At 48.1% G+C, this 14,038-nt stretch overlaps 1 protein-coding gene across 1 annotated transcript; it reads left to right on the top strand.

Annotated features, from left to right (window-relative positions):
* The first annotated feature begins 9,646 nt into the window (after positions 1 to 9,646).
* Positions 9,647 to 11,512, top strand: LOC125506571 (putative glycosyltransferase 6). Its single transcript, XM_048671362.2, has one exon. It carries the CDS (start codon positions 9,894 to 9,896, stop codon positions 11,310 to 11,312), a length of 1,419 nt encoding a protein of 472 aa, XP_048527319.1. The 5' UTR covers positions 9,647 to 9,893; the 3' UTR covers positions 11,313 to 11,512.
* Positions 11,513 to 14,038: the final 2,526 nt, after the last annotated feature.

Genomic DNA, 14,038 nt, shown 5'->3' with positions numbered 1-14,038 from the left:
GAAAGAAGCAGACAACATAGTAAACAACCACGACATAATCATGGCATGATGCGCAAACAAGTATGATGCATGTCCGGTTTAAGTATGCATGGCATGGCAAAGTGCACAAATAATCCTACAAATTAAGTGGAGCTCAAATATGCAACGAGTTGCATATTGACGGAACACCACGATAAGTTATTTAGTTTGATCCCGTTTATGTACCCAACAATTTAAATGTTGTTAAACATGGCAAGAGGGTGAAGCACAACAAAACTACCTATCTAGGCAAGTTTAAATGAGGCCGGGAGCAACGAACAACAAATCCGGAAACTCCTCATGAGCATAAATTAGGTTTGGTACTGTTCTGCCCTAAACATAATTTTAGAGTTGTTAAGAATGCAAGATGAGTGCACCATGTTAAACTAGACAAAATTCTACCCCAATTACATATAAAATTTATTAAATTCCGAGTTACGGTTATTTAGTTATGAATTAAACCATTTTAGCATGACATAGGAGCAAATTAATGCAAACAACATTTTAAATATTTTAAACATGGATGAAAGTTGGATATTATTAAACTACACAAAATTCTGAACAAGTTTCATATATAAATCATTTTAATCCGATGCACGGTTAGTGAGTTATTAAATGCATGAACTAGGGGGACTATTCTGCAAAACTGGCAATCTCTGGAATAATTAGGAAAAATCCCAGGCGCTGAAAAAAAACATCATGGGCCGAAATGGACTAGCCCAACAGCAGGAAGGAAAAAAAAGAGGCGGGGCGCTGGGGGTGTCTCACCCCTGGGCTGCGGCCCGTGAAGGAAGAGGAGGCAGGCTGGAAGGGCGGCGCGGATCTGGAGCTGGGCCGGGGAAGCTAGAGAGATGGGCCGGCCCACGAGGCACAGGTGAGCGAGAGCCCCGTCGTGCTCCTCCTGAGCTCGAAGCCGAGGATGACCATGGCGGCGGCGCGGCGGTACAGGGACTCCGGCGAGGGCTGCAAAGGCCGGGGGCGCGCGGGAGGCGCCGGAAACGGGTAGATCAGCGGCGGGGCAACCGGATCTGGGGCGGAGGACGCCCAAGGACGATGGGGAGGCCGGGTTCGACGAGAGGGCGGCAGCTCCGGCGAGACCCGTCCACTCCGGCGACGAGCACGAGGCATGGGACTCCGGCGAGGACCCCCTGGGGAGAACAGAGAGAGGATGCTCATGAGAGAGAGAAGCAGAGAGGAAGAGGATGGCGGCGCTGGTGACCTGGCGAAGCGGCTGGGCGAAGCTCCGGCGATGGCCGGCAAAGGGGCGGCGGCGGCGCGCCGATCCGGCAAGGCGAAGGGGAGCCGGGCGCTCCTGTGCGGCGGCGGCGAAACTGGGCCCGCGCGGGCCCTGGATGGGCTCCGCGGGCCGACGGCGAAGTGGGGCGGTGCGGGCGCTGACATGGCGCGCTGTGGTTGGAGGAGAGTGGCGGCGGGGCGATGTGGCGGCTTCTGATTGGATAGCGTGAGGTGGAAGCTGGACGCGTCCGGCGGGCGCGGACATGTCCGGCGGCGGAGTGGGAAGAAGCTAGGGTTAGATCTGCGCGAGGATTTCGGAGGGAGACACATATATATATATGTAGAGGGAGCTAGGAGAGTCCAAATAAGGTGCGGTTTGCGGCCACGCAATCGTGATCGAATGCTCTAGATGATGGAGCAGAGTAAGGTGGGTTTTGGGCCAAATTGGAGGGGTGTTGGGCTGCAACACACACGAGGCCTTCTCGGTCCCTCGGTTAACCGTTGGAGTATCAAACGAAGTCCAAATGATACGAAACTTGACAGGCGGTCTACCGGTAGTAAACCAAGGCCGCTTGGCATGTCTCGGTCCAATCCGGAAATGTTTAATCCCCACACAAGAAAGAAAGGTAGAAATGACCACCGAAGGAGAACGAGGCGCCGGAATGCAAAACGGACAACGGGGAAAAAACTCGGATGCATGAGACGAACACGTATGCAGATGAAATGCACATGATGACATGATATGCAATGCATGACACGCAAGCAATGCCAAGGCAACACCAGCGAATAACTGAACGACACCTGGCACATCGGTCTCGGGGCGTTACAAGCTACCAGGAAATTCGTTGAAAATTTTGTAAGTTTCGTATTTATGTGTGTACAATTTTTTTGGGTGAATATTCATGTGTGTACAATTAACCATATAATTTGTTTACCGTATGTAGTCAACGTGTTTGTATTTTTTTGTCAGAGAGAGCAACTTGTAGGAGATATCCAAGATGCAAATGATAGTGCAATTATGTCGTTCCTCGATGTGTCTGCATGGCCTACAGTCCCGTACGACATGCCTCAACAAGAAGATGGGTGAGTTACATGTTGCATGTGCTTTCGAAATACATTAATTGATTCAGTGTTATCTTACTTAACGTGCTTTGAAAATTCCACTTGTGATTTTCGAACACAGGAACTCATGTGGGATGTTCGTTCTTCGCTGTTTTCAATACTGGGACGGAGAAAATTTTATACTGCTATTTCTTAGGTGGTACATTTTTAGTATGAAAAATTAGTACTCCCTCCATTTCCTTATACAAGGCCGCAAACTCAAATTACAGGTACCAAGGTAAAATTTAATGACTGCTTTGCAAGTCCACTTTTCTTTTCGTTAGCTGTGATCATTAATACTCCCTCATGCATGCAAGAAAGGAATTAGAAGGAAGTAGCACAGTGTCATTATGACTACATGCATGTAAGTATTAAAACAGTTGATAGCACGAGAAAACATCATTAATTTTTGCATCGATTATAGTTAGTGGCCTTGTATAGATGCAAATTTTATTTTTCATAATGACCTTGTATAAGGGAATGGAGGGAGTACATCATATTATGTATAAGTGATGAAATTAAAATTATTTTTATTTCTTTTTAGGAATCTATTGATAGTTCGAGAGAAAGAATGATAGCTGGAATTATTTTGTCCCCAGAAAATAAGTTACAGAAGTGAATAACAATGTAATTCGACTTGCGAAGAGGAAACAAAAATAAAAATCTAATATGAGAATTCTACGTGGTTTTCAAAACATTATGTCTTCATGAGTGAGAATTGTGTGTGGATGCTATATTTTTTATGTGAGTTCCAAATATTTTTTACATGACTAGATTATGTAGCCTGACAAATTTATTTAAAGTACATTTTAATCATTTGATATTTTAAAATTTAATTTATATTTTGTGTTGAATGAGTGTTCACGCAAATGTACGATGTTGGGCTTTAAAATACCCAGTTGATATATGATGATGACGTATCAGAGGCGAGCGTCGCCCACGCCGCAGGAGGCGAGCGTCGCTTGCGCCGCGCCGCACCTCACGTGCTCGCCTGGTGCGGCTCAGACGGCACCACGTGTTCGGCGTGAGATGGCGCACGTGGGCCGCGTCATTTGGCCAGCCGGCCCGCGCCGCGTGTCGCTCCAGGATTGGCCTGTCCCGCCCCCAAGGTTGATTCCCCGTCGGCCCACTTGCACCCTGGGCGGCGTCTGCCTCGGGATCATCATCTGCGGCGGCATCAGAATCGTCTTCGTACGTAGTGCCCCTTTGCGCCCGTTGGCGCCACTCAAGGCCAAGCGGCTGTTAACGTTTTTATTTTAAATTAAAGCAACCGGCGCTGTACAACGCCTTCGATTGCCCAACATGCATGTTTTATACATGGAATCATATATTTCTCTGAAAATAATGTATACATCATATATTCTATTAAAAACAATGCCTATAGCGCCAAGAAATATATATTATAACGTAAAATGTGTATGTCGCATATCATATTAAAAACAACGAGTGTACTGTCAACAAATATGACATAAGTAAACACCGATTACAAGTCTTCCGTATTGATGTGCCGAAACAAATATATAAGTACTATTCTTTAATTCAACCAAATAAATCGTCAACTTTATTCTGAAGTTGTTCTTTTTATTCAAATAATCCTTGCTATGATCATCATGTCATGTTCCTGCATAGAAAGATTATAATATATGTCAAAATTTTGTAAAGAACAAACTAAACAAGAAAAGAACGTTAATAAAAAGGTCTGCACATACTTAGGATTCTGAGGACAATTATTTTTGAATTGACCTTTTATTCTACATAAACCGCATAGGCGTACAGGAGGTTTCTCATCGAAACCTTTAGGTCTACCGTTTGTAGTCACGACAGGTTCCTTACCACGGCCTTTGTTATTCTGCCCTTTCGGTGCTCCTTTCGTATTGATTTTCTCTGGATCACCAACAAAAACATGATCTTGATCCGGCACAAAAGCATCGTCATGTGCAACCCTATGCTGTCTCACATAATCTTCCTCCTCAACGTCCTTGTTTACTATCACATCCTCCAGAGCAGCCTTCAGTTTGTCAAATAAGAATGGTCTATGACAATGCCACATGATTTGCTTCCGCAGACAAGATAGTCAACTCACTGTACTTAGTTCTCTCCTCAGTACCTGCCCATCCCCATGCGAAGAGATCGCTAGTGCGTTTCATGGGCAGACCACCTCTAGCATTCTTGGTGAATCTTCGCAGCCTTAGGTAAGTCCTTCACGTTCAACCTGGCCAAAACATAAAGAACATGCTTGCATGGAAGACCTTTACGTTTCATACTATCACAATTGCACTTCACTGTTTCTTCTGAATTAGTAGGTGTATAGTCCACTTTGAAGCTCAGTTGCCTATTATTTTTCCATGCCACTATGAATCTCCTACTGGCGGCTCCACTGAGTCTATCTATGATCTCAAGATCCGCTGCCTTCTTCATTTCTTTCTGCAAGAGGTAAAAGTTCACCGTAGTGAAGTCACGAGCAGCGGCTTTTTCAATGCATTTGAACTCGTCGACTGCTGGTACAGGGAGTGTCTGTGTGGACATGCAGTCGTCGCGTGACTCGTTCTCACGGAGCCGAACAATGCAGTTTTCATAATGCACAACCATATCAACAATTAATTGTCATGCCAGAGTCAAGATGCATATGAAGGCAAGAAGGCAAGAGTTCAGACTCTCGCTCCTCTGGTTACTCCGCATACCAAGGAAGAACCCACCGGCGAGATATGACGCAGCCCAAAGCCTTTTCTTCCTGTACATCCTACGCAACCATGTTTCAGTTTTCTTCGACTCCCATTTAGCTCTAAAAGCTGTCCATCTCGCCTCAAACTCATCATGTGTAGTAGCATAGTAAATAAGAGACCTGAACTCCTTAAGGGACTTGTGATGGAGGTGTTTCTGCATGTTTTTCTCTATATGCCACAAACAAAGTCGATGCCACACGTCAATAAGGACCTTCCTGACGGCCCTTATCATGGCCGTGTCTCCGTCGGTAATTACAGACCTCGGCTTCTTCTGACAATGAGCTCTCAAGAAGGTCTGCAACACCCAAACATATGTATCCTTCGTCTCATCTGATACAACAGCACAACCGAACACAATGGTGCAACGATGGTTGTTTAGACCAACAAAAGGTATGAATGGCATTTCGTACCTATTTATCTTGTAAGTGTTGTTGAATATGATTACATCACCAAAGTCAAGGTGATCCCGACGTGACTGAGAATCACACCAGAACATGTTCTTTAGCTTGCCTTCTGCGTCAACAGTGTGCTCAAAGAAAAAGTCTGGATCCCTTGCCTTTCTCGTCATCATGATACCAATCGCAGTGTCCGCGTCACCCTTTGCTAGCAACTTCATTTTCTCCCTATAACACATGTTATAAAGCTTCCTCCTCCCGAAACCAGCCCGTGCATATGATCCATACCTACTAATGAAGTTTTCATAAATCCAATGTTTTTTTAGCCCAGCACCTGCCATTGCTAAGATCTCGAGCTTCTGGTATTCCTTTATCTGATTATGAGATCGAAGATATATAACTTCATCCGGTCTAGCAAGAGTGTGACTATGATCTCACAGTTAGATGGGCCTCGCAATAGCACCGAGTCTCCGCTCTCAGCCCGCGCTTCTTCCCTTCCATGATACAAAACTTGGCATGTCGTTTCCCGGCCCTTGAACAGAGAAACCTCCTCAAGCGCCTACGTGCGTCGATACCCTTTGCATATTTCAAGTTGTCCTTCCTAATGCTGAAGCCACGCTTTTCGCATAGTCATTATAGAAATCATATGCCTCCTCGTCTGTCCTGAACGTCGTGGACATCACCGTCCAATGCATGTCCAGTGATTCTTGCTGATATTCATCGTACCCAGTGTCAAAATTGCACTCATCACCATCGGCATCATCATCGTTTTTGCATGCGCCACCAACCTCTCCCTGAAAAAAATACAAACAACCTTATATGTCAGTAAATAGTTGTATAAGGATTATCATATGTATTCACTTTGCACTACTTACTTTGCTCGAGCTATCATTATAAGATGCATCGATATCATTTTCGTCATTGCCATCATCGAAAAAATTCCACTCATAGTACCCTTTCACTTCCATCTGCGCAAATTTTAAATATGATATGTAAGATTTGATGTGTTTTTCATGTCACTTTAAAATAACCTACATTAATCTAAACCTACATGGCTTCCGCTTTCAGCATATGAATCATCTACATCCATATCGTCATTGTCATCATCCCCTCCTACCTGTGCAAAGTCAAACATGTTATTGTCATCGTGGATGCTTGTATTTAATATGGTTAACAACATGCAGAACACTTACATTGTCACTGTAAGACTCATCCAAACTCATATAATTTTCGCCATCATGTTCGTCTTCATCCAATGACAATGATCCGTCCTCTCTACCGCCATCATCACCGTCATATCCTATTTCAGCCTCCATCTATACACGTTCATATATAATCAAAGATCCATTCAAACATCACGTAACATCTTCGCAATTAAAATTCGTTTTTAAATCACTATGCCAGCGCCTCACGTACCTCGTTGCCTTCGTCAGACATGATTGTCTGAGAATAGTGTTGGGATTCGTCGGAGGCTCGACGGCGAACAGGTACGAGCTGACGGCCGCGGAGGCGTCTGCCCGACCGAGGCGGTTGTCGGCGTCTAGTCACGCACAACGCGAGGGCGAACAGCACGCCGAGCTGACGACGGCGCCGCCGTCTGCTCCACCTAGGCGGTTCTCAGCGTCCAGTAGCGCATAACGCATAGGTCTTTTTCCCGTCGGCCAGGTACTGGCGGAGATCGCGGCGGCGGCGGCGGCAGCGGCGCGAGAGGCGGTGGTGGCGGCGCGAGAGGCGGCGGCTGAGGCGACGTGAAGATAGGGTTCGCCCGATCGGTTTTTTTTAATCACTCGAACCGCATGGGCGTACGCAGCGGGGCAGGGGTCCATGCGGGCGGGCGTACACCGGACGTGGGCGCGGACGGGGGGCGTACGCGACAGCGCCGTATGACGACGCGGGCGTGCGTACGGCGGATGGGTATTTTAGTACGGCGTGTGAAATGGCCGCCCTATCCTTTATACGATTTTTTTGAGAAGGATCCATCGCCGCCGCCGTAGCCGTAGTACAAAGAGGAACGCCGCCGCTCATTTCGATCGCCGGCCAGCCCAGTTGGTCTCGATTTTGAGATGGGCTAGGCCGCCATGTACACTTGTTATCTACTTTGGGCTTTATGACTAACTTACGGGTCTTCGCCAAAACGGGCCAACCTATGGGCCTTTTGTATCTCTTTTTTTCTATATTTTTTTCATGAAGTTTGTATTTGTTCTACTACGAAACAACTCCAATTTCCTGGTACGATTCTGCATCTAGGGACGGCCCTCTTCATCTGGGCAACGATTTTGCATACAGAGCTCCCTCAGCGACCGAAACCTCCAAGGATACGATGCAGGTATACCTTCATGGATTCGAAAGGAAATGCGAACATGACAGACAAATTGGAGACCGAAACACGCATCTTTCATGCTCTGTGTGTCACAGATGACTTTACCGTCTCATGATCAAAAGGTCATCGGTGACAAGCAGCGTATCAAAGTTGCCTTCGAATCGAAGAGGGGGACTTTTAATTTCTAGGTAGCTACAACTGGACCGCGATTGAGTATATATCTTGCACCTAATTAGAGAGTAGGAGTGATCAGTGCTTACTTAACTTGCTAGTGGCCATGCATATGCCTAATTTTGGTGGGGAAATTTGTGGCCCTGGATCAACCTCCGTTTCCTACCATACCGCCATACGTATACTAGCTTAGCTTCGTTGGTCTGCCTTGGTGTTGCGGACTCCTCCATATAGTGCATGCTCTTCCTCTATGGCTAGACATATAGTTCATTTTCTAGAAATGTTCAGATGGAGAAAAAGAAAGGGAAACCTCCTTATTTTCAGCACGGGCACAACGTTGGGCCTATATGGGCTCTGCTCGGACTTTGAGATAATAGCATAGGGTCCACATTGGGCCTATATGATATGAGCCTAGTTTAGGCTTGGACGCCAACGGAGAGATGTCGTCAACCATATAATACATGGAGAGAAGTTGGGGGTACACGATGAAGAACAACAGCTACCGCTAGTGCTTCTTTCGGCCCCCTCGCCTTCGGTGTTCATATTGGCGCTGAGAGGTGGGGGTGCCTCAGATGTTAGAGTTTTGTGGCCTCCATCAGGTCTCATTAATGAAGGGGGCATGTGCTTTACAAATGAATTTACTCTCTCTTTTTTGGCAGCTCCATGGACGCAGAAAGGTTTGTGCGCTTCTAGAATCTCTCTCGATTCATAATACAATAACAAATGAAAGAGTAATGAAAACAAAAATAACAAAGTAAAAAAAATTATTGAGTTGTGTGTTTCATAATTAACTAAATCTCACCAATTATAGAAATTAAGTAACAATAGGTTAAAAACATCAAGTAAAAAAGAATAATATAGAAAATAGAAAATAAAAAAAGAACATTTAGAAGGAAAAGAACAACACAAAAAAGAAATGAGCGCTCATCTCCTTCCAGCTCCACTCTTTCGTACAACCCATATATAGCCCATGACAAAACCAAAAATAAAAAATAAAAAAGGCCAGCGTTCATAATAAAGCCCATACCAACCAAAAAGAAAAAGAAAAAATTCAGCAATAATTAATATGGATCGAAGAGAGTATCATACGAAGGCACATCATGGCTTCTTAAAAAGACAGAAAAAATCTCACCATAGGTTGCCTGACCTCGTATCATGGGAGAAAAACAGACCAACATGAATCCCGGGACATTAATCAATAGATATGGAGTTGAATATGACTTAACTATTTCTAGGATGACTAAAAATCAGCGAGCCCGACATTAATCCAATAGATATGGAGTAACTATTTCTCGGATGACCGAAAATCAATAAGGCCATTCAATTAATTATTTTTTTTTGCATGCGGGCTAGAAATCTCTCTTTACAAATAAGGAAGGCATAGGCGTATCAGAAATGCATCTCCAAAATAGTACATGTACACACAAGCCAGAATTAGGCGCAGATCTCGATGCGCATTAATGGCGTGATCCGAATCGGAGGGGATGAGGTGTGCCTACGCCTCGGCAATTCCAATCTATCTACACACACTGTTAGGAGGAGTGGTCCAAAAAACTTAACGGGAAGAAAACAAATCCCAAAGAAACAAAAACAAGGCCCATGCAAGCCCCACGCCGCTCCCGGCGCCGGCGGCCGACACATCCCAGAAGAGAAGAGAAGAGAAGAGAAGAGAAACAAGATCCATCCCCTCGACCTCAATCCGCGGCCCCGCGCTCCCGTTCCACCCTGCCATTCCCCGGTCCAACCCCAAACCCCATCCCCCACGCCATCACCTTTCCCGCCGCTGCCTGCCTGCCTGCTGCCTGCTGCCTCACAGCGCCACGCCCCTCGTTTCGCCTCACACTCCACAGTCCTCACTGGCCTTGCTTTTCCAGCTCTGCTTTTGGGCTTAAAGACACCGCGCGGCCCTCGAGGGAACTCACCGCCACTATGGCCTCGGAGACCGCGCCGTTCGGCCTCACGGGGACGGCGGGCAAGGCCGGCGCGTCCGCGGCGCACAGGCCGCACGGCCACGTCGTGCTCGCCGCGCGCGTCCACGACGCGCTCGTCTTCGCCGCGGGCGCCGTCGCGGCCGTGCTCCTCCTCCTCTGCTTCTCATCCCTGCTCGCGCCCGCGCCCGTGCCCAACCTCGTCGCCGGCCCCTCCCTCCCCTTCCCCACCTCCTTCCCGCAGCAGCAGGAGAACGACTCCGAGGAAGGCCTCTACGCCAGGGTCGCCGCACGCCCGCGCACCTTCTACGACGACCCCAAGCTCTCCTACGCCGTGGACCGGCGGGTGGCCGGCTGGGACGCGAAGCGCGCCGAGTGGCTGCGCCTGCACTACCCGCGCGGCCTCCGCGCGCGCCGCGGCCCCGGGGAGCGCGTCCTCATGCTCTCCGGCTCCCAGTCCTACCCCTGCGCCGGCGACGGCGGCGACCACATGCTGCTCCGCTTCCTCAAGAACAAGGTCGACTACGCGCGCCTCCACGGGATCGAGCTGCTCTACAACACGGCGCTGCTGCAGCCCGACATGGTGGCCTACTGGGCCAAGATCCCCGTGGTGCGCGCCGCCATGCTCGCCCACCCGGAGGCCGAGTGGGTCTGGTGGCTCGACGCCGACGCCGTCGTCACCGACATGGACTTCGCGCCCCCGCTCGCCACCAGGTACAAGGACTACAACCTCGTCGTCCACGGCTGGGACAGGGAGGTGTACGAGGCCAGGTCCTGGGTCGGCCTCAACGCCGGCGTCTTCCTCATCCGCAACTGCCAGTGGTCGCTCGACTTCATGGACGCATGGGCCAGCATGGGCCCGGCCTCGCCGCAGTACGCGCGATGGGGCAAGACCCTCAAGGCCACGCTCAGCGACAAGCCCGACGCCGAGTCCGACGACCAGTCGGCGCTGGCATACCTGCTGCTCAAGAACCCCAAAAAATGGGGCGCCAGGACCTACCTCGAGAACCAGTACTACTTCCAGGGCTACTGGGCGGAGATCGTGGACAAGCTCGACGGCGTCGCGGAGCGGTATCGGGCGGCGGAGCGGCGGTTCGGGCCCGCGCTCCGGCGGCGGCACGCGGAGGGGGAGCACGCGCTGTACGCGGCGGCGAGGAACGCGGCCCTGAGGAAGAAGGACGGCGGCGTCCCGGGGCCCGACGGGGGCGGGCAGAAGGCGTCCGCCTGGCGCCGGCCCTTCGTGACGCACTTCACCGGATGCAACCCCTGCGGCGGCAGGCCCAACGAGATCTACTCCAACGAGAGCTGCGCCGAGGGGATGCGGCGCGCGCTCAACCTCGCCGACGACCAGGTGCTCCGCGCCTACGGATTCCGCCACGCCGGGCCGCTCAAGGACGACGTGCGCCCGCTCGTAGCCTAGTCTTGTCAAACTGAGCGTGCACTTTGGTGGTTGTTACACAAGACAGAAATATCGAATCACCATTTTGTTATTTTGTACACTGTTTTATTATTAGCGAAATGAAAAGATGATGACATGACAGGGTTGCTTCCGCTGCATCTCTGGGCCGCTGTCGCTGTCACTGGATGTGGCGGTGCATCCTTGTAGCTTGATTTTGGGTCCTTGCTTGACCCCCTCCTTTTTTTGTACTTCTTCTTAAACTTCATCCAAGCATATATATATAGGGAGCACCAATAAATCAGTTGTTCAAAAGAAATACTTCATCCGTCCCGAATTACTTGACCAAACATATGTCTAGATACATTCATTTCTGTAAGCCACGTCTTCGCCCCGTATCGGCCTCGGGTACTAGGCGAAATCGACTGAATTGAACACATTTTCTACTTGCTCCGCTAACAGCAAATCTGGTACATAAATGACAGTGATATCAAGATTAGTAGATTACCAGCAGTAGTAGTTTTTGACGATGCGTGTTGACAATTTGTACCACATCCAGATCCAGAGGAAGTACTACTACTTGTACGTGCCCAGAAATCAAATCGTGTTCACGGACCTTATTTTAAGAGTAGGCTGACACGTGTTGACTAAGATATCCTATTCGTACATGTCAGATCGCATTTAAGGAAAACAGATTCGTACTTTGATTTGAATAAGCTGGTCAACTGATTGCCCCCAGTACGAGATTCTATGCTTATTTTCTTACCTTCTCTTCACCACGTGTCTCTCTATCATTGGTTCACTCTTCTTCTCGCGATTACAAATTAATTAAGCTTTTTTAGGGAACAAATTAATTAAGCTAATCAAATGGAGGCGCGGGAGATCCTGATTCTCCGGCGGCTTTGGTGCCACCACATTGTCCTTGTTCTTCAGGGCCTCCTCACCTTGAGCTTCTGGACCAACCCATTCCATTAGTTTCAAAGACCGGACTGCTTGGGTCAAAAAACAAAAACACAATCGGTGTTCCTAGTGGTTTCTCAAGCCATGTGGACCATCTACAAGAGTTTTTTTTTAACATCAGTACAGACACAAGCGCTCATATACACACACGTACGTTCATCCCTATAAACGCACACATGCACACCCTATCCCCTATGAGCATCTTTGAAAGACCAAGCTAGCATATCATCTTGAGATTTACGAAGTCACCGTAGACGCCTTGTCGTCGACGGGAACGTCTCCTTCCACTGAATGCGCATCGCCGGAAATGCTGAAATAAATCCAGAAATAAATGCGAGCACCGGGATTTGAATCCTGATGGACTAGGAATACCACAATCCCTCTAACCATCCAACCACAGATTGGTTCACACCGTCCACAAGAGTTAGCCCATCGAATCATGCGAGAGGATTCAAACTCAAATCTCCATCAATATCTTGGCTCCTCTAACAAATCATGCGGAGCATTTTCTGCAAACACCCTCAAGAACAAGTGAACACCATATATAAGATTATTTGTTGGGAACTGTTGAGCCTGATAGGACAGAAGCCTTTCTAGCCGCCGCCTCCTCCTCCTCCACAAAAAAAGCTAGGGTTTCTGCCTCCTGTCGGCGCCGCCGTAGGTCCGCGCCCTCTCCGGTGGCCCTAGGGCCATGGGGGCGTGGTGGATCTTCGCAAGGGCCAGCAGAAGGGCTCCGTTTTTAGCCGTTTCTTTTAGTTTTCCTAGGGTTTGTGTCCTACTCAAGAAGACAAGACGACGGCGGCTCCCTGAAGATGGAACAAAGGTCTCCCCGCCTAGTCCCCGTTCCGGCGGTGCGTCTAGCACCGTTGGTGGGAGTGTGGAGGTGTCTCCGGCGGATCTATCTTTGGTGGATTTGCTCGGATCTCGTCGTTGTTCGTCTAAGTCCATGTGTCGTTGGATTGGATCCTTCCGATCTACGTTATTCTTCATCTGCGGCGGTTGCTCTTCTGGTGCGCTGGTCCTACGGGGCCTTAGCACGACGACTTCCTGACTGTCTACTACAACAAGTTGTGTCTGATTCCGGCGATGGAGGGGCGATAACGGCGGCGCGCATTCGGCTCGCTTCAGTGCTTGTAGTCGTCACTAGGTGGTCTACGGATCCGAATGTAATTTCTATTATTTCTGATCTTTGTTGTACTGCCATGATTGAAAATGAATAGATCGAAAAATTTCTCGTAAAAAAAAGGAACTGTTAAGCCTGAACCCAAAATGCTATTCATTCACTCGATTGTCCGCAACTAGTTGGGCTTTCCAACTAGGATATGTTTTGGGCTTTATATCCATAAATGGTTTCACAAAATACTCTAGTTGACTTGTATGCGTCTTGAAAATTGTAGACCTACAGCAAGTACTAAGGCTGGTCGTAATGGGAGTATCATAACTAGTATCATGCATGCCAACTAGGCAATTTAGATGATGTGACATAGAATTAAATGAAGAAAGAGAAGGTTGAGTATCATATTATGATACCGTATCATAATTAATGCTACACTACTATGTGTCATGCATGGCAATAAATAAAGTCATACATGATACTACTATATGATACTATGCATTAGAGAGGTAGTATCATACACTAGTATCATATGCATGATACTAACTTATGATACTACCCATTACAAGCAGCCTAAGAATTCGTCTTCCAGCTGCATTTTACACCCCTTCTTCATAGCACATAAAACTTAGCTGTTATTTTGTTGGAGGGCACTTAATACAAGATCGTATCCTGC

This window comes from Triticum urartu, chromosome 5A (assembly GCF_056163025.1).
Source record: "Triticum urartu cultivar PI428250 chromosome 5A, HENAU_Tu73, whole genome shotgun sequence".
Lineage (NCBI taxonomy): Eukaryota > Viridiplantae > Streptophyta > Magnoliopsida > Poales > Poaceae > Triticum > Triticum urartu.
Note: the sequence above shows the minus strand (reverse complement) of the source record. Positions and strands in the feature narration are given on the sequence as shown.